Below are 17751 nucleotides of genomic sequence, written 5' to 3'. Positions count from 1 at the left end.
TCTAAAAGCCGGAGAATTTGAGACCCATGCTTGACCGGAGAGCCTTGGGCTGTTAGCATTCCCCTTTGCTTCCACAAACCAGCGTGAGCATGCAATACCCCAAAAGCGTACTTTGAGTCAGTAAAGATATTAACCCGTTTGTCTTTTGCCAGCTCGAGTGCACGAGTCAGGGCCACTAGTTCAGCAAGCTGGGCAGATGTTCCTGTCGATAAACTCTCAGCTTCCACGGTATCATGAAGAGACACAATAGCATAACCAGCCCTCCCATGCCCATCCACAACACTACTTCCATCTGTATACCATTCCAAGTCAGCATTTGGGAGTGGCTGATCTTTTAGATCTGGGTGGCTAGAATACTGAACATCTATGATTTCCAGACAGTCATGTTCCTGCTTTTCTGTCTCTGGTAGCAGGGTAGCTGGATTAAGGGAGGGACAGATCTGCAGGGTGACTTCAGGATTCTCTAACAGCTTCGCCTGGTACCGAGCAACCCGAGCCTACGTGAGCCAAAGACCACCCTTAGTATCCAGCAAGGCTTGAACCATATGGGGAGTATACACTTGCACAGTTCCTCCCAGTGTTAGTTTTTCAGCTTCCCCAAGCACTAGAGCAGTAGCTGCGACCGCCCTCAAACAGGCTGGCCATCCCTTTGAAACTTGATCCAGTTGTTCAGAAAAGTATGCCACAGGACGCTTCCAGGCACCTAATAGCTGGGTAAGCATTCCCAAAGCTACCCCTTTTCGTTCATGCACATACAGTTGGAACGGCTTAGATATATCGGGCAAACCCAGGGCTGGAGCTTCCATTAGCTTCCTTTTCAAGATTTTAAATGCCCTGTCCGCTTCTGGGGACCAGTGAAAGGGGTCATGATCTGCTCCCTTAACACATTCATACAGAGGTTTAGCCCACAATCCAAACTCTGGAATCCATATTCTGCAAAAACCTGCCATGCCCAGGAATGCCCTAAGCCGTTTACGGTTGCTGGGGATGAGAACTTGGCAGATAGCCTCCTTCCTTTCATTTGAGAGCTGTCTCTGCCTGATGTGAAATCCCAGATATTGAACCTCTGAAAGAGCAATTTGGGCTTTGCTTTGAGATACCCTGTATCCTCGCAGTCCAATAAAGTTTAGGAGACTCACAGTAGCTCTGAGACAAGGGATTAAACCCACAGCAGCAATCAACAAGTCATCTACATATTGCAGCAGGAGGGCTCTGTCTGAATTATCCCACTCCTCCAAGTCTCTGGCCAAAGCCTGTCCAAACAGAGTGGGGGAATTTTTAAATCCTTGAGCCAATACTGTCCAACAAAGCTGCTTTTTAACCCTTCGTTGTCCTCATTATGCCTTGCAGTATTTTGCAGATCTCACAGTTGCTTGGGCACATTCAGGCCCCCCTTTCTCTTGGTTGTCAGCCAAGTCTTGGCTGTGAACAATGTCCTTGGATGAGCCAGCATGACTGAGCTTGCTAGCTGTATTTTCCTCTCAGTTAACTCATTCTGTGCTTTTTCCTCTTCCTTTCTCGCTTCTTCTAACTTACAAAGGAACCTTCCACTCTTCACTCATACACCTTTTCTCCAACCATTAACACATACACATTGCCATCATACACCTTTCCAGTAACGTAACTTCTGTACAGAGCTTTGAAGCAACAAACCAGGACAGGCACACTCACTTCTGAGAATTCCACTCTGTACAACCTCTAGTGTCCAATAGCTTTTCTTTTTAAACCTTAAATGCCTTCTGTCTTCATCCCTAGCCTTAGCTATAACCTGATTCCACTCCACTTCAGACAACAGGGTTCTCATAAGTATATTACAATCATCCCAGTCAGGCTTATGGCTAGCTAGACACCCTTCAAAGATAGAAATGAACTTGCTTGGATTCGTTGAAAATTCTCCTGCCTCTGCCTTAAAAGCAGCCAGATGTACAGGGTTAAAAGGTACATGCGAGTAGACAGACACTATCTGAGCTGGCCGTTCCTGAGTTCCTGGATGGGCTACCACACTCTCAGTAATCAACGGATACAATCCCACGGGGGGTGGGGAGGGGTGGTACTCTCTGAAGCCTGTGGGGGTGAAGCCAAAGGGGACACCGATTCTGGCATTACAACAATGGGAGGGTTCTGGGGTTTAGCAGCTCTTACTACCGAGCCCGTCGGAGTCAAATGGCACTTGAGCAAAATATCAGTCCTATTTCTTAACACCATGAACGTATACGCATAGAGATGTTCATTCCATTTACCTGTTCTCTGACAGAACAAAAGCAATTGAAGGATCGTGTTGTAATTAAGTGATCCTTCTGGTGGCCACCTTTCTTGGCACTCTAGCTGGTACTGAGGCCAATCAACTGTACAGAACCTTTTCAATTTACTTTTAATCAACTGATCAGATCCAAACACTTTCCAGTTCACCAGAATGCATTCTAAGGGTGTACACTGTACCCTGCCGGCTGTACTCTGTCCCTGCCCCATACCAAGGGAGACTCTGGGCGTCCCCAGGTCAAAACAGGCAGACACTGGGCGTCCCCAGGTCAAGACAGATAAGTCCCCACTGGACTGTTCCTACCTTATCCAAGGGTCCGGTTCTGCACCATCACCGTTGCCTATCAACGGGACCGGTTCCCCACCGTCGCCCGCAGCTGCTTCTCCACTGTCTGTGTGCGTTGCACCGTTGTGCCCTCCGGGGTCGAGCAAACCACGTCTCTGCCGAGGCCCCTGATGAAGTCACCGGTGAGCGCTCTGGGCGTCGGTCGTCGTCGTAATCCGTCGGCCACCAGAAGGGATCCGGGCAAGGCTAAATTTCAGCCTTGAGCCCCACGTTGGGTGCCAAAACTGTTGCCTGCCCAGAACTGGGCCCGAGATGGCAAACAGGGGGTTCGTCACCCGGTGTGCTTGGCACCAATAAAGACACCGAGGGGAGAAAGCCTACTTCAGAGCCTGTAAGCAGTTAGCATAGAAGTAGGTGAGAGTTCCCAAGATGGAGTCACTGTGGTTCACAGACCCAGAGCAAAGGAGCTTCATCGGCACTTTTGGCCTTCCACTCTCCCGAGTTACCTGGTAGCTATGCCTAGTGGACCCCAACCCCAGCATGAGGATTGGTTGGGAAAGTGGAGATGGGCTACCAGAGACGGCCTCATTCAAAGCCTCCCTGCCAGCCAAAAGACAGCATGGAGCCTCTCCGGCCTGGGAGGCTGCTTGAGGAGCCAGCCAGCCACCCCGGGAAGCTGATATCCGGATGAGAGGAGCAGCCAGCCCTTGCCACACCACCAGCCTAGCTTCACTGGTTCAGACCACACCCCTCCTTTCCCCCAGATCTCTGGCAAAGCTGGGCTCAGCCCCTGTTGGTAAGATGCCAGAGGGTACATCTGTACTGTGCTTTACACCCACAGCAGTGCGTCTCCCAGCCCAGGTTCGCAGAGCTCACACTATGGCCCTACACACAGCTGTGTAGACACTCGGGCTGGTGCAGGATCCTGCCCTCTGAAGCCCAGGGAGAGGAGGGGCCTGCTGGCGCAGCTTGCAGCATTTCTGGTTTAGACCCAGGGATGGTTCCCATTGTTTCTAATTCTAATATAACTCTATTACACTGGAATATTGCTCCGACTGACTGAGCTGCTCAGCTGTTTATCTGATTTATGGACAAAAACTTCCTCCATCCTCTGAGCTGAACTCATGACACTGACCGACAACATCTCACACTCATACTCGCGTTCTCCGGGACGTTCATTAACAACCTGTTGTGGAGATGATGTTGCTAAATCGAATCACTTGCCTTAAATTCCAACGGTTCCTTCTTCCCCTGTGGAGGCCGGCAGCTCTTCCCTCTGAGATTCTGCATTTTATCTGCATGGTAAATGGGAGCTAATCAGAGACAGTGTCTGTGTCAGCCAGGTGTGTCCAAGTGTCTGTTTCAGCTCAGTGTGTAAATATGCCTGGACCTGCCTGCTGTGAAGCACAGAGGGGTTTATGGACATGTTTTTCTGACGGGCAGCGCCGGAGGACTCTGCTCCAGTCCAAGGGCTTGGGGATGTGGCTGGACTGTCACCCGACTCCTGTGCTTTGCTGCCATTAGCTGGGGTAAGCCTTCCTGCAGCTCTTTGATGGCCTGCCGCTGCCCCTGCCAGGGGAGAATTCACAGACGTATCCCGGGAAAGCCCCGGGAGGGGAGTGGCATTGTTGTGGCACCATCAGTCGCTCCTGGTCTAACCAGGGACATTTCACTGCCAGGGACATTCCCACCTGGGGGTGATTATTTAGGGACCTAAATCCTATTCCTCCTAATCTCTTCTCTTGGCTTTTGGCCCCTCCTGTATCCCAGAAAGCAGTAGAGTCCCTAGCAATTACTTGAGAAACACGGCCCCCTGAGGCTGAGGGAGCCAGGCGCTTCCACCCTAGTTACAATGGAGAGGCCTTCACATGGGCCTGCACGGCTTCCCAAGACAGCTCACAGTTCCCCAGCCAGGCCAGGGGCCGATGAACTCCTCCGTACAGGTGTGGTCCAGGCCAGCCCTCCCCTCTGCAAGTGCTTCCCTGGGCCTGCTGACTGCATTGAGAAAGTCCCAACCCCATTTCCAGCACTGGCACCAGCAGCAGTGCGAGTTTTGGTGCAGACAGAGTGCAGGGGGTTGGCACCAGTCGTGGATTAGAGGGTCTGGGCCATGCCCCAGCCTTTAAACCAGGCCCTGGGAGTAACCCCTTTAGTGTGCCAGACTTCCAAGGGCAGGCCACGTGACTATTACTGCAGGCCTGGGCCTTCGGACTCCAGCTCCCCTGTTTCTCACTTAGTGACAGGTTTCAGAGTAGCAGCTGTGTTAGTCTGTATTCGCAAAAAGAACAGGAGTACTTGTGGCACCTTAGAGATTAACAAATTTATTTGAGCATAAGCTTTCGTGGGCTACAGCCCACTTCATCAGATGCATAGAATGGAACATATAGTAAGAAGATATATATACATACAGAGAACATGAAAAGATGGGAGTTGCCCTACCAATTCTAAGAGGCTAATTAATTTTTTACAATGTGGTAGGCGTGTCGGGACAATGCCACGTCTGGTTTCCGCCTTAGGGCTCTGAACCGCCGACGGGCATGCTCAGGTGTTAGCCCCATTCTAATTCTGGCCTTTTGTTTAAAAGGTTCGTAGTCGTTCATGTGTTCTTTAGGCATTTCATCTGCCACCTCTGCTACAGCCTGGAATGGAACCCACAATTCCTGAGGTCTCTGCTGTCAGCAAATAGCTGTGAAATCCCCTGGCAAAATGTGTGTCTCATCTCCCTCTAGTGCTGGCCCATAGGGAGTATGACAACCTGCTACTGCTATTGGCTCCTCCATTCGCTCAAGTGACAGAGGTCTGTGCACGGGATCTCAGGATTTTAACCCTGCTGATGATCCATATCGGTGTCACTATGATGCCACGTGATGGATCTTCTGTTTTTTACAGTTTGCTTTTTAAAAAACGTAGGAAGTTAGACACACACACACACACACTACAGAAAAACCTACTTTAAAAGAACATTGTTAACGTTTCAAAGTCAAGCACTGATACCTAGGGAATGCCAGAACCCTTGCCTCGTTGAGTGCACAGGATGGACCTACGCTAGGGAATGAACGCAGGTTGTACACTGAGAAAAGCTGTTGTCTGTAGGAGCCCTACCCCATCTGCTGCAGGAGCTGGAAGGTGTGATGAATGAGGTGGGGGGTGCAAGAAGAGAAAGGATGGTTTCAAGGGTAACACTGTTGACTGCCGCCCTGGAGAATTGGATTCTATCCCTGCCTCTGCCCCAGAGTTGCCATGTGGTGCTGGGCAAGTCACTTAAACCAAACTTTTCCCAGGTGGCCACTGAATGTGTGTTCCTCACTTTCTGGGTGCTCAAATGGAGACCCTGGGGTCTGATTTGCAGAAGTGCTGAGCGCTCACAGCTGCAACTGAAGTCAATGGGAGCAGTGCTCTGAACATAGTGCTTTAGAATGCTAAATACTCCAGAAAATCAGGTCCTCGGGGTCTCAAATGCACATACACAATGTATATCCGCGGGTGCGGATATCTGTGGCTATAAAGCGGATCTCCACGGATTCGCAGGGCTCTAGTGACAGCGAGTGAGACCCGCAGGGCCATGGCCAACGACTGGGCCAGGAACCGCAGCGGCGAAAGAAGCAGCATGTCGGGCTGTCGTCGCAGGAGCCAGAACCCAGCCCAGGCAGCTCCTCCGGCATGGCTGTACCTCCACCAGCCCTGCCAGCGGGGCGGGCACTAGACTGACTGGCAGCTGTCTCTGGTCACACTAGTGTGTGCAAGCGGTGTCTCCTGACCGGGAGCATGTGCGCCTGTCTCACTCGTTGTCACTAGAGCCCTGCATGTCTGCGGTATCTGCTTTAGATCCATGGCTATCCGCATCTATGGAGATAATTATGTGTCCGCGCAGGGCTCTACTCAAATGGGACACCCAAAATTACTTCCGGCCTTAATCTCTCTAGTCCAGCTCCTCAAAGGTATTTAGGCACCTAACTTGCAATAAAGTCAATGGCTGTTAGGTGCCTAAATACCTTTGAGAACCAGTGCCTCTATGCCTCTGTTCCCATCTGTGAAATGGGGCTAATACCCCCCTCTCATCTCCCAGGGCTGTTGTGAGTATAAACCCATTCATGTCTGTGAAGCACTCAGATACTGGCATGATGAGCGCTATAGAAAAGCCTTTGGGGAAATGAATAATTCTGTCTTCAGAGCAGGGTTTGTATAATGTGCAGTAAATAAGGCTGGGGCGGGGGGAGGAGCAGTCACACATTGACCAGTGAGGAGAAAACACACTATTGAATAGCTCCTCATTCAGTGAGCACCGTCCATCCTCTGCACCGAGTGAGGCAGAGGACCCATGGAAAAATAGTACATTATCATGCCATTAAAGACTATACCATTGTGCATGCGCACAAGGGGGCTGAACTCAGTTACATGGGCAACCTTAATTGTGGCATTTCCTAACGTTTGAGCGCTTGACTTTGCAACCTAAATAATGTTCTTTTAATGCAGTTCCTTTGTGTGTGATATAAGATATAGTCTGGTGTCACCCATCTATAGTCAACTCATAGCTCTGTCACTGACTGTCACACAACTTTGCCTGTTTTTACTCTTTCCAACAGTGCTAGTGACTCAGGTGGAAGTGGGAGCCTGGACCTACCATTATGGTAACAAATCTGATTACTCCTGGGAGCTGGCCAGAAACTTTTGCAGGTCATTCTACACCGACCTCGTAGCAATCCAGAACCAGGGGGAAATTGCTTATCTCAAAAATGTCTTACCCCACCATAGAGCATACTACTGGATTGGGCTACGAAAAATAAACAATGTCTGGACGTGGGTTGGCACCAACAAGGCCCTGACGAAGGAGGCTGAGAACTGGGCTAACAAGGAACCCAACAATAAAGGGAGGAACCTAGACTGTGTGGAGATTTACATAAAGAGGGATCGTGATGCTGGAAGATGGAATGATGAGAACTGCCAAAAGAAAAAGAGGGCGCTGTGTTACCAAGGTAACCACCCCACCACTGTCATTCTCTATGGAAGTGTGGGTCTGTCTAACACGTGTAGGGCTGGGGAGAGTTGCTGGATTGACAGCTCTGGAGAAATAAGTCCCTAATTGTCCATAGAAGAGTGTCAATGGCCCGGCCGCCTCCCATGCCCCCTCGTGGTCTGAGGTTGCTCCGCAAGCCACTCTCGCCTCGCCTGGCGGGAGTCTTTCCCTACTGCCTGGAGTGTGTTCTCCCTGGCTCTCAGCCTTCTTCAGCCCTCTGGCTCAGGCTTCCTTCCAGGCCCAAACCCTGCCCCCGGTGAAGGGTTTCCTGCAGAAGCCCCCTGGCTTGTCTCTCCCTGAGCATCCCCCTTCTCTGAAGCTTCCTGCCACTTGTCCAGGGACATCAGCTGACCCCTGCTCAGCTGTGCCTACCTGGTAACTAGGGTTGGCTGGCCCCAGGCCTCTCGCCCTTAAAGGGCCAGACACGCGGTTACAAAGAGGTACTGTCTGGGCAGAGGAACATCACCCACCCACCCACCTAGAGTGCCTCAACCCTCATGTGCAGGGTCAGTCGGTCTCCATGGCCCACCGAGTCCTGACTTCTCTACGGAGACAGCCACCAAGGGCCTGGTTAGTGCTAGCTGGTGTGAGGCGTTAGTGATATTGTCCCGTGGCCGGCAGCACAGATCTGCACCCGCTTTGCATGTTAGCTGCTGTGTGTAACACCTGTGCCTGGGAGCACTCACTGCTCTCTGTGCCTCGCTGGTTCCTTTGGCTGGGGAGTTAAAGTCCTGCCTTCCACGTTCTCCCTCACAAATGGGCCACGCAGACGGGAGCTGAGCCTGGGCTCTCAATGAGTCTTGCTTTGATCCCTACATTCGTCTCCTCACAAAGTCCCGTTGTAAATTGACATGCCAGGCGCTTGGTTCCAGGAGCACCTGTTCTGAGCCCTGGGGAGATGCAGTGGAGTCTCCTTGCCAAAGAGTTACTACCCTCTTCGGAGTGCAATCAGTGCGGGGTGGGGGGGGGCAGGAAGCTCAAAGCACAGCCTGATAGCCAAACGTGGCACACGCTGCCCTCTGATCAATGCCTGGGTGTGTCCCCTGCAGGCCCAGCATGCAACGCTCCATCTCAATCCAGAGGGCAGCCTACCCGTCCAGGTCAGCGCTGTCCACAGGCAGCGCCTCTGGGTCCACGAGCAGTGTGACCATCTGTGCAAAGCAGCCACTGCCTCCAAGCTTCTGGCAAGGTGCCAACGCCACCTGGCTGGGCAAAGCTTGGGTGCCCTGGATGGTATCTAGGCCCCGAGTGCTCTTGCAGGGCCGGAGCCAAGGCCTTTGAAAGCAGGTTTTTAACCCATGACTTTAACAGGCTCTGACAGAATCCCGCAGTGAAGAAATGCAGCAGGGATGGAGTGCAGGATCCGGGCAGTGGGGTGGGGTCTGACTGGGCTCTAAGGAGTTGTTAGGGTGGATCCTAACCCAGCTGTATCTCTGCAGCGTCTTGCCAGCGTTCCTCCTGCAGCCAGCGTGGCGAGTGCGTGGAGACCATCGGGAACTACACCTGTGATTGCTACCCTGGTCTCTACGGGCCTGAGTGTGAACACGGTAAGGGCAGTCGAACAGGGGCACTAGGGGAGGGAGCCCCGCTGCAGGGCCTGCTACAGTCACTGCATTTACTTTCTGGAGGGTCCCAACTCCCCCTGAGGGCATACCTGGCTCTGTAGAGGGTCGTTGGGGAAGAAGGCCTCTGTCAGGACTTGCAGCTCCTCTGTGCTCGGGTCTGTAAATGGCCCTGGCAGTCCTGGACAGCCCTCGGCTCCCTCAGGGTCTGCAGCAGCCTCCCAGCTCTGTGGGTTTCTTGTCTTGGGTTGGCTGTAGGGTTCTGTTGTTGAAGCTGATGGTGGTGTCCAGGAAGTTGATGCTAGTGTGGGAGTGTTCCCCAGAGAGTTTAATGGCTGGGTGGGTGGTGGTTGTTGAAGTTGTGATGGAAATCTGTGTGGGAGTTTAAGCGTTGCATTTTGCTGCGGTTCTGGGAGTACGTCTCCCAGACCCGAGGAAGAGCTCGATGGAGCGAAAGCTCGTCTCTCTCACCAACAGAAGTTGGTCCAATAATAGCTATTCCCTCACCCACCTTGTCTCTCTAATATCCTGGGACTGACACAGCTACAGTGCACTCAGCGTGATGGCATTTCTCTTGGTCTGTGACACAATAATTTGAAACACCGCAGCCCATCAATTCCAACATTGGGGAGGATGGAGGACCTGGTCTGGGGATAATGCTGGAATGAGGATACAGCCAAAGCCCCGAGCATGCAGGGAGAATGGGGGACCCTGGAATGGTGGAAAGGGAGAGAATTAGGGCACAGAATGCTCCTGGCTTGGGGCAGAATTGGGGACTGTGGCATGGGGGGGGGGTGGAAGAAATGGGGGAGACGCAGAGCTCCTGGCAAAAGGGTGGGGGCTAGGGAGTCCCTGAAATAGAGTGGGGTGGGAGGGTGGCACCCAGGGACCTTGTTGGGGACAGAGGGATGCAAAGAGTCCCTGGTGCATGCAATGTGCTTGACTTGACTTACAGAAGTAACAAAACATGGGCATCTCTCTAGTTTAGCCCCCGAAGAGTCCAACCCAAACCCACAAAGGGCCGAGCAGAGTCAGGATAAAGTTGTATGCTCAGTAATAGGTTGTTATTGAATGTTTGCTTTGCAATAGTGCTTAGAGGCCTCAACCAACATGTGGGGCCGACTGTGCTAGGCCCTGTACACTAGAGCGGTTTCAGTTTGTGAGAAGTTTCATTGTTTCACAACTGGCTTCATTCCAAACCAAGACGGATCAGGACTGCACCCGGGCCAGGGACCCGAGGACTTCCAGAGTCCCAGAGGCCAGTTACAAGTAGAGCAGCCTGGGGAGTCACTGGCCCAGGACTCTAGAGGCCCTGGGATCTCCAGCCCGGGGCAGTCTGCATGGCGGAGCGACCCCAGAGCTGCACCCCTGGGAGCTGGTCCTGGAACTTCCAGGCTTCCAGCTCCATGACACGGACACTGGAAGCGCCAAGAGCCCTGGCTCGAGCAGGGAGCCTAGCAGACAACAAGAGCCCCTAGAGACCTGGCCCTGCCACAGCATGGGGAGCCCACCCGCCCCGAGACTCGACTCCCGACTCCCCGAGCTGGGGCTCGCGGGACAGAAGAACATAAGAACGGCCAGACTGGGTCAGACCAAAGGTCCATCTAGCCCAGTGTCCTGTCTTCTGACAGTGGCCAGTGCCAGGTGCCCCAGAGGGAATGAACAGAACAGGAATCATCCAGTGATCCATCCCCTGTCGCTCATTCCCAGCCTCTGGCATCCCCATCCCCGCCCATCCTGGCTAATAGCCATTGATGGACCATCCTCCAGGCACTTATCTGGTTCTTTTTTGAACCCTGTGGATCTTGGAACACCAACAAAAACCACTGTGTGTTTTGACGAAAGTGGAGTCAAATCTGTAATAAATTTGGTGAATCAGTTCTCGTCAGCACATTGGCATTTTCAGTCTAAGGTAAGTTTTGCCAGAACATTTGCAATCAGCTCTACTGTACATGGACATAGTGTGAGAGCCCCTGAGCCAAAGAATTTACACTCTAAAGAGACAAGACAGACAAAAGGGGGAGATCAGGCAGACGTACTAACGGTAGATTGGGAAGTGAGACAGAGATTAAAGGACTAAATCCACACAGGGCTTTAGGCCCTTAAATCCAACATCTGGGGGCCATGGAGATCCTCAAAACCCCTGCTCAACTGCCGCCTGGCCCTAGAGCTGCTGAAGTTTCCACCAGTAAAACCAGCGCTAAAGACTTGCTGACACTCTCTCGCTATGCTGTAAGCACAGCCCTGCCCAGAGTAACGGTTGCACCCTGATCCTCACTCCCCTGCCATTGCCAGCAGAAGGGCATCACTTCTCAGAATTGCCCATTGCACGTCCTTCAGGGAATCCCATTTTTCTGTAACAAAGGAGAATTGGCCACCCTCTCTCTTGCCCTGCATTGGGTTGGTGAAGGGAAATAGGTCTCAAGAAGGGTTTGAATGTAAGGAATTTGGCAGGCGTGTCAGGCATACACAAGGTTCGGGTACGATGTCACATTGTTGGAGGAGGTTTGTCTAGACTGAAGCTTCTGGGGTTACCTGCTCACTAAACAGAGCAGAAAAGTCTTGACATGCACGATACAGCTCTATATGGGGCCAAACGAAAGAACATCCGTTTAAACTCTTAACAAGCAGGGGAAACTAAATAGCAGGACTGGAGAGATTCATTTTGTACATCTGCCCTTGTCTGCTGGCACATTGAACTATTTCTCAATGAAGGTGCCATCATCTGTGTTTCTCTTTCTGCAGAAATTACCGACATGATGGTGAATCAAACCCCAACCAGTGTCAGTGATTTCGAAGGCTCAGAACTTACCATGAATTGTACATTCAAGACAGTCAATAACAGCACCATGTATGTGCGATGGTATCACTATGGGACGGAGGCACTAAAGACAGAGCTGGTGAATGACAGCGATGTGATCACAACCCTGCATTTGGACAATGGGTTTGCCTCTCTCACTTTGAAGAATGCGAATTCATCTAATACAGGAACCTACGTGTGTGAGGTGGGGATCACAGCAAGGAACCTGTCTGTGTCAGGAGCCGGAACCCAGGTGACCATCAGTAAGTGTCAGCAGTCTCCTATGTGCTTCCTACTATGAGACCCAGATACTGTCTTTTCCCCACAGAGCGACGGAGCGGGAGCAGGGAAAGCCGTGCTGAGAGCAGTGCTTAATCTGTGCCAGGGCTTGCCAGGCCTGGCAATCCATAGCCCCGGCCCTCCTGGGCTTGCGGCATCAGTTATGAATGTAAAAAACAATTGCTTGAGCCCTGGCACCTCTTTCACTACAAGTGAAGCCCGGCCTGAGAGACAGAGCCAGGGACAAACACGGGCCAGGAGTCCTTTAAGCTGCTCTAAGTTATGCCCAGCTCTGAGCTTCTTTATGACAGCGCCCAAAGACTGGGCAGGGACGGGCAGGGCATAAAGGCGTCTGGAGCAACACTCGGTGCACCCGAGAATCTGTTCCTCTTTTCTACATCGGTTCTTTTACTGCCCTTTTCATCCTAGTATCTGAGGCCCAGATTTGCAAAGGTATTTAGGCACTGCTCCACTCAGCCCTGGAAGGCCTAAGTGACTTAGGAGCCTCTCTCATTGGAAGTCAATGGGGCACTAAGTCCCTTTTGAAAATGAAATGGAGGCTGCTAAGTCACGTAGACTTTGCTCCACTCAGCACTGCAATGCGTAAATACCTTTAAAAAATCTTGGGCTTGAGCAGCTTCCAGCCATGCATCAAGCAATGTGACTAACATCTGCCAGGTGTGGTCCATTCTCTCTCTCATCCTCTCCCAAGAGGGGGAATTGTGTGTGCAGTGGAGCATTTAGAGTAGGGATTTTTTTTTAATGCATTTAACTGACACCCACAGCTGAACCTGATCCTTGTGTAAATACACATGTTCAGCAGTTGTCAACAGAATTACTGTTTTGAGGAGGTGGTGAAGGTTCTAGTTAGTGTTGCAATCCGGTGCCAGTTCCAAGCATCAGGAAGCAGTGTGGCATTTCAGCACTGCTGTGTGCTGACAGGGGTAAATGCTGATTTTGTAATGGCGACCACTGGCAAGGAGCTTTAGATAATTTGTACATTCCGAATTCCCCTGTTATTCTATTGTTATGTTAAGAGATACAAACCTTGTAGGATTTCTGGTTTCCCTCCTCCCCTACTGAGCCAGTCCCTGTCCAGTTACAGATCCATCCCGCTAGCCTAGGTATGGAGTCCTGTTTATCCTTTGGATTGGCAGGTGCAGAGTTAATGAAGCCATTTCCCCTTGGGATCAGGGGAATTGGGAGAGTTTTTGTGAGTCTAGGGTGGAAACTATTGATGGGGTCAGTTAGGGGAGCATTGCTCTCGGTAAGGGCTCTGGCCAGGTCTCTAGTGTCTTGGTCTGCTAGGGATTTCCTACTCCTGCGTCAGAGTCAGCGTGCTGGCTGGCCTCATGGGAAGGTTCCCCTAGGCAGAGGGCTGAACCCAGCCTGGTGACCCCACAGGTCCCAGCAGCTGGCATATGAAGAGGAACTTGCTGGCAAAAAGGGAGGCCAAGGAAACTGCCTGTGACACAGAAGGGGATGGGAAATTAAGGGCGGGGGGAGAAACAGTTTTTACATCTTTAAACTGTCTCTGCCATCCCTTTATTTATCCATCAGTCTCTGTCCCTCCTTTAGAGGCAAATCTGTTCCTCTCTGTCCCTGCATCCCACACTGACAGGTTTTCTTGATTTCAGATAAAGGGAGTGTGACGGGTTGGGTCACAGAAAATCCCTCAAGGCTGTCACTAGATGTGCTGGGATACCACTGAGAAGAACCACCCTCCCTCCCCCGCCAGACTTGGTTTCCCTCCACTCCTGTATTGCTGAGTTAGACACACCAGTCGGCTCCAGCACAGACCAAGAGGTTGGGCCATGCCTCCCTGCAGTTCACAGAAACTAAGATTCACTTAACCCAGGGGTTCTCAGTTAACAGGGACTTTCCCAACATCTAGTATTCAGTCTTTCTAGGAGCCTAAACCCCAAATAAATCTGTTTTACTCTGTATAAAGCTTATACAGGGTAAACTCATAAATTGTCTGCCCTCTATAAACAAAAGTGATTTTATTCAGTATAAAAAGTAGGATGTAAGTGGTTCCAAGTAATAACAGACAGAACAAAGTAAGTCACCAAGTAAAATAAAGCAAAACACGCAAGTCTAAGCCTAATACAGTAGGAAACTGAATACAGGTAAATCTCACCCTCAGAGATGGCCCAATAAGCTTCTTTCACAGACTAGACTCCTTCCTAGTCTGGGCCCAATCCTTTTGAAACCAACGCTATGGCTTATGGCCTGGGTCCAGCAATCACTCACACCCCTGTAGTTACAGTCCTTTGTTCCAATTTCTTTCAAGGATCTCTTCGGGGTGGAGAGGCCATCTCTTGAGCCAGCTGAAGACTAAATGGAGGGGTTTCCAAAGCCTTTTATATTCTCTCTCTTGTGGGCGGAAACCCCTTTGTTCTTCTGTGCAAAATCACAGCATCAAGATGGAGTTTGTAGCCACCTGAGCAAGTCACATGTCCATGAATGATTCAGCTTTTTGCAGGCCGACACCATTGTTTACATCATAGTTTGAACATTCCCAGGAAAGCTCAGATGTGGATTGACATCTCCCAAAGTCCGTTGTCACTTAAGTGTTTCTTGATTGGGCACTCACTCAGAATAGTTCTTTCTCAAGAAGCTGATCAAATACTTCACTGATGCTACTTAGAATCAAACACATGGAGATACAAGTACATAGCCAATATTCATAACTTCAAATACAAAAATGATACACACATACAGACAGCATAATCATAACCAGTAAGTTACAACCTTTCTATACGAACACAGTTCATGTCAATAACATCACAGGGAGCAATGCCTCACACGTTGTTTTCGTCATCCGGATGGTTCTCGGGGCCCTTGTTATAATCTCGGCGGTGATGATTGTTGCAGAGTGCGTGATTTCAGAGAAGAGGGGTGAGAGAAATGTCTTCAGTGCAGTCACTGTGCAGAATCAGCCACAGAGCTTGAGTTACACATGAGGTCCTTCTGCCTTTTCCTTCTGGGCAACTTCCCAGTCCCAGTGCGTTGAAATTGAAAAGCTGTTTCAGACCCGGCTGGGACTGTTTCCTTGGCCTGTCTGTGCTGGTTTCTGTCTAACATTAAATCTGGGTATCTCAGAACTAGAAGTACAGAGTTTAGGTCTCCATCTTGTAAATGTTCCTGAAGGCCTTTACCGCTCAGGTCTCCCTTTCACAGCACCGATGATCTTTTCCTGTCGCTGCGTCTGTCCAACGAGCCCTGTTTATTTCTGGCTGGCTGGCACGCACGGAGCTAATGCAACCACTTGGACAAGTGTGATGCACGTACTGCAGGAGTATTCTTTAGGTTCTAACTTACTGAGTCTGATTTTTTCCACAGCTCCTGTCAATCAGACAAGATGAGGATCAGCTGTTATAGCGTACCCTTGGAGATGGAGCTCTCAGACACCTGTTACCCAGGCATTCCCCCCAACACCATGTTGACCATCCTGCCTGCCAGATTCTGCACCTGCAAATGAACCTTGAACTGAACGGAAGGGAGGGGAGGGGATGCTGGATAATTGGAAGGGAGTTCACAGGTGTTCAGAATAAAAAGACTCCTCTCTGACACCCTTTTTTGAGGCAGCAGAACCCGGTGATTGCTGATGGCTTAGGCAGTCTCAGTGGCATCCGACCCATAGGAAAATATGAGATAAACATTTCTGTCACCTAAAGATTCCCCATTGTGCTACCTAGCAATCACTTTAAAGCAGGGGAGCAGAAACTATGGCCCGCGGGCCGGATCCGACCCGTCAGGGCTTTCAATCCGGCCCGCAGGATTGCGAGCCCCATCGCGCAGCAGGGCTAAGGCAGGCTCCCTACCTGCCCTGGCCCTGCGCCGCTCCCGGAAGCAGCCGGCATCACTTCGCTGCAGCCCATGGGGGGGAGGGGGCAGAGGGCTCTGTGCGCTGCCCTCGCTTGCAGACACCGCCCAGAGACACCGGGGAACCATGGCCAATGGGAGCTTCGTGGGTCGTACCCACAGGCAAGGGCAGCGCGTGGCAGAGTTGCCTGCCCCACCCCACCCCCAGGTGCCAATGCCAAACATGCCGGCTGCTGCCGGGAGCGGCACAGGGCCAGGGCAGGCAGGGAGCCTGCCTTAGGCCCGCTGCGCACTGCTTCCACACTAGAGCCACCCGAGGTAAGTGGCACCGGGCCAGAACCCACATCCCAAACCCCTCCTGCACGCTGCACCCCAACCCCCCGCCTTGAGCCCCCTCCTGAACCCCAATCCCCTCCTCTGAGCCTCCTCCCGCACCCCCTCCTGCACCCAAACCCCCTGCTCTGAGTCCCCGCCTGCACCCTTCCTACACTCCAACCCCTTTCCCTGAGCCCCTTCCTGCAAACCGCACCCGCACTCCCTCCCGTACCCCTACCCCATGCTCCAGCCCTATAGTCATGGCCGTGCATACAATTTCCCCACCTAGCTGTGGCCCTCGGGCCAAAAAGTTTGCCTACCCCTGCTTGAGGCTCATGGAACCCTGGAAGTGAAGATGCTCAGAACAAGGGCCAAAACCCCTCTTCCCTATAATTGGTTCAGCTGCTTGTCAGTCAAAGAGGAAATGGAAACATCTGCTGGGAATTGCTGTTCCGTGGGTTCAGATGGCCCCCTTGCTGACGTCAGCTGGCGTACAGTTAAGTACCTGCTTAAGGGTTTGCAGGATTGAAGCCTCTATAAAGGACCATGTTTTTATAACTGTTTTTTTTAATTGTTTTTTCACATGCTGCTCTCTAATAGTTAGATTGTCTTACACGCGACGCATAAGGCTATGCACTTCCAAAGTGTTTTAATAAAATTCTCATAACTCTGGCTATTCTTGATGTCCCTACAAATATGCAATCCTTTTTTGAATCTTCCTCTGCTCTTGCCCGCACTGATTGGGTGGAGGTAATCCTCAGCGAGAGGAGGAGGGTATAAATAAGACAATGGCTTCCCCAGATCCTGTCCTCTCTATCTCAACACATGGCAGCAAGAGTGTGTGAAAGACAAAGAACCAACATTAAAAAGTGTGGGCGGGGGGAGGGGCGGTCTTGGCTGGAAAGCCTTCCAGTCAGTATGGCCTGCGGAAAGTTTTGGGGAGAGAGATCCCTTTTCGCTTTCAAATCTTATTTAGCTTGGTAAAGTTTAGGAGTTAGGATACAACCACAATCTTTTCTTTTCTAACTTTTATGCCTATATCACTTAAAATCCCTCTCTGGTTAATAAGCTCGTTTCATTGTTTATCTACGCCAGGGTGCTTTGGGCTGGAGTGTTTGGGGGATCTCTACTCACGTTAAAGGCTGGGGCATGTTCATCACCCTTTGATGGAATGATGGACTTTTAATAAGTTTACACCATTCGGGGGTGGGGGGGTCCTGAGCAGTACAAGATGCACTGTTCTGGGGTGCAAGGCTGGGCCTGAGGGATATGCAGGTGTCGCCCTGTGTCTATTCATGACTAGCTGGGCAGAGCATTCGTGGATTCAGCTGGGCCTGACTTTGGATGCTGGTGAGTGAGTGAACAGAGCCTGGGGGCGTTCACTGTTCACTGGCAAAGCATTGTCAAA

The 17751-nt window shown here is 51.3% G+C and overlaps 1 protein-coding gene across 1 annotated transcript; it reads left to right on the top strand.

The window, feature by feature from the left end:
- Positions 1-3923: 3923 nt before the first annotated feature.
- Positions 3924-17019, top strand: LOC135979001 (P-selectin-like; the record flags this gene model as incomplete). The annotated part of the gene is made up of 5 exons (XM_065579657.1): positions 3924-4074; positions 7129-7518; positions 8999-9106; positions 11867-12184; positions 15546-17019. Coding segments are annotated over 5 exons (990 nt in total), but the record flags the coding sequence as incomplete, so codon positions are not given.
- Between the last annotated feature and the right edge of the window lie 732 nt (positions 17020-17751).

This window comes from Chrysemys picta, unplaced genomic scaffold, assembly GCF_011386835.1.
Source record: "Chrysemys picta bellii isolate R12L10 unplaced genomic scaffold, ASM1138683v2 scaf607, whole genome shotgun sequence".
Taxonomy (NCBI): domain Eukaryota; kingdom Metazoa; phylum Chordata; order Testudines; family Emydidae; genus Chrysemys; species Chrysemys picta.
Note: the sequence above shows the minus strand (reverse complement) of the source record. Positions and strands in the feature narration are given on the sequence as shown.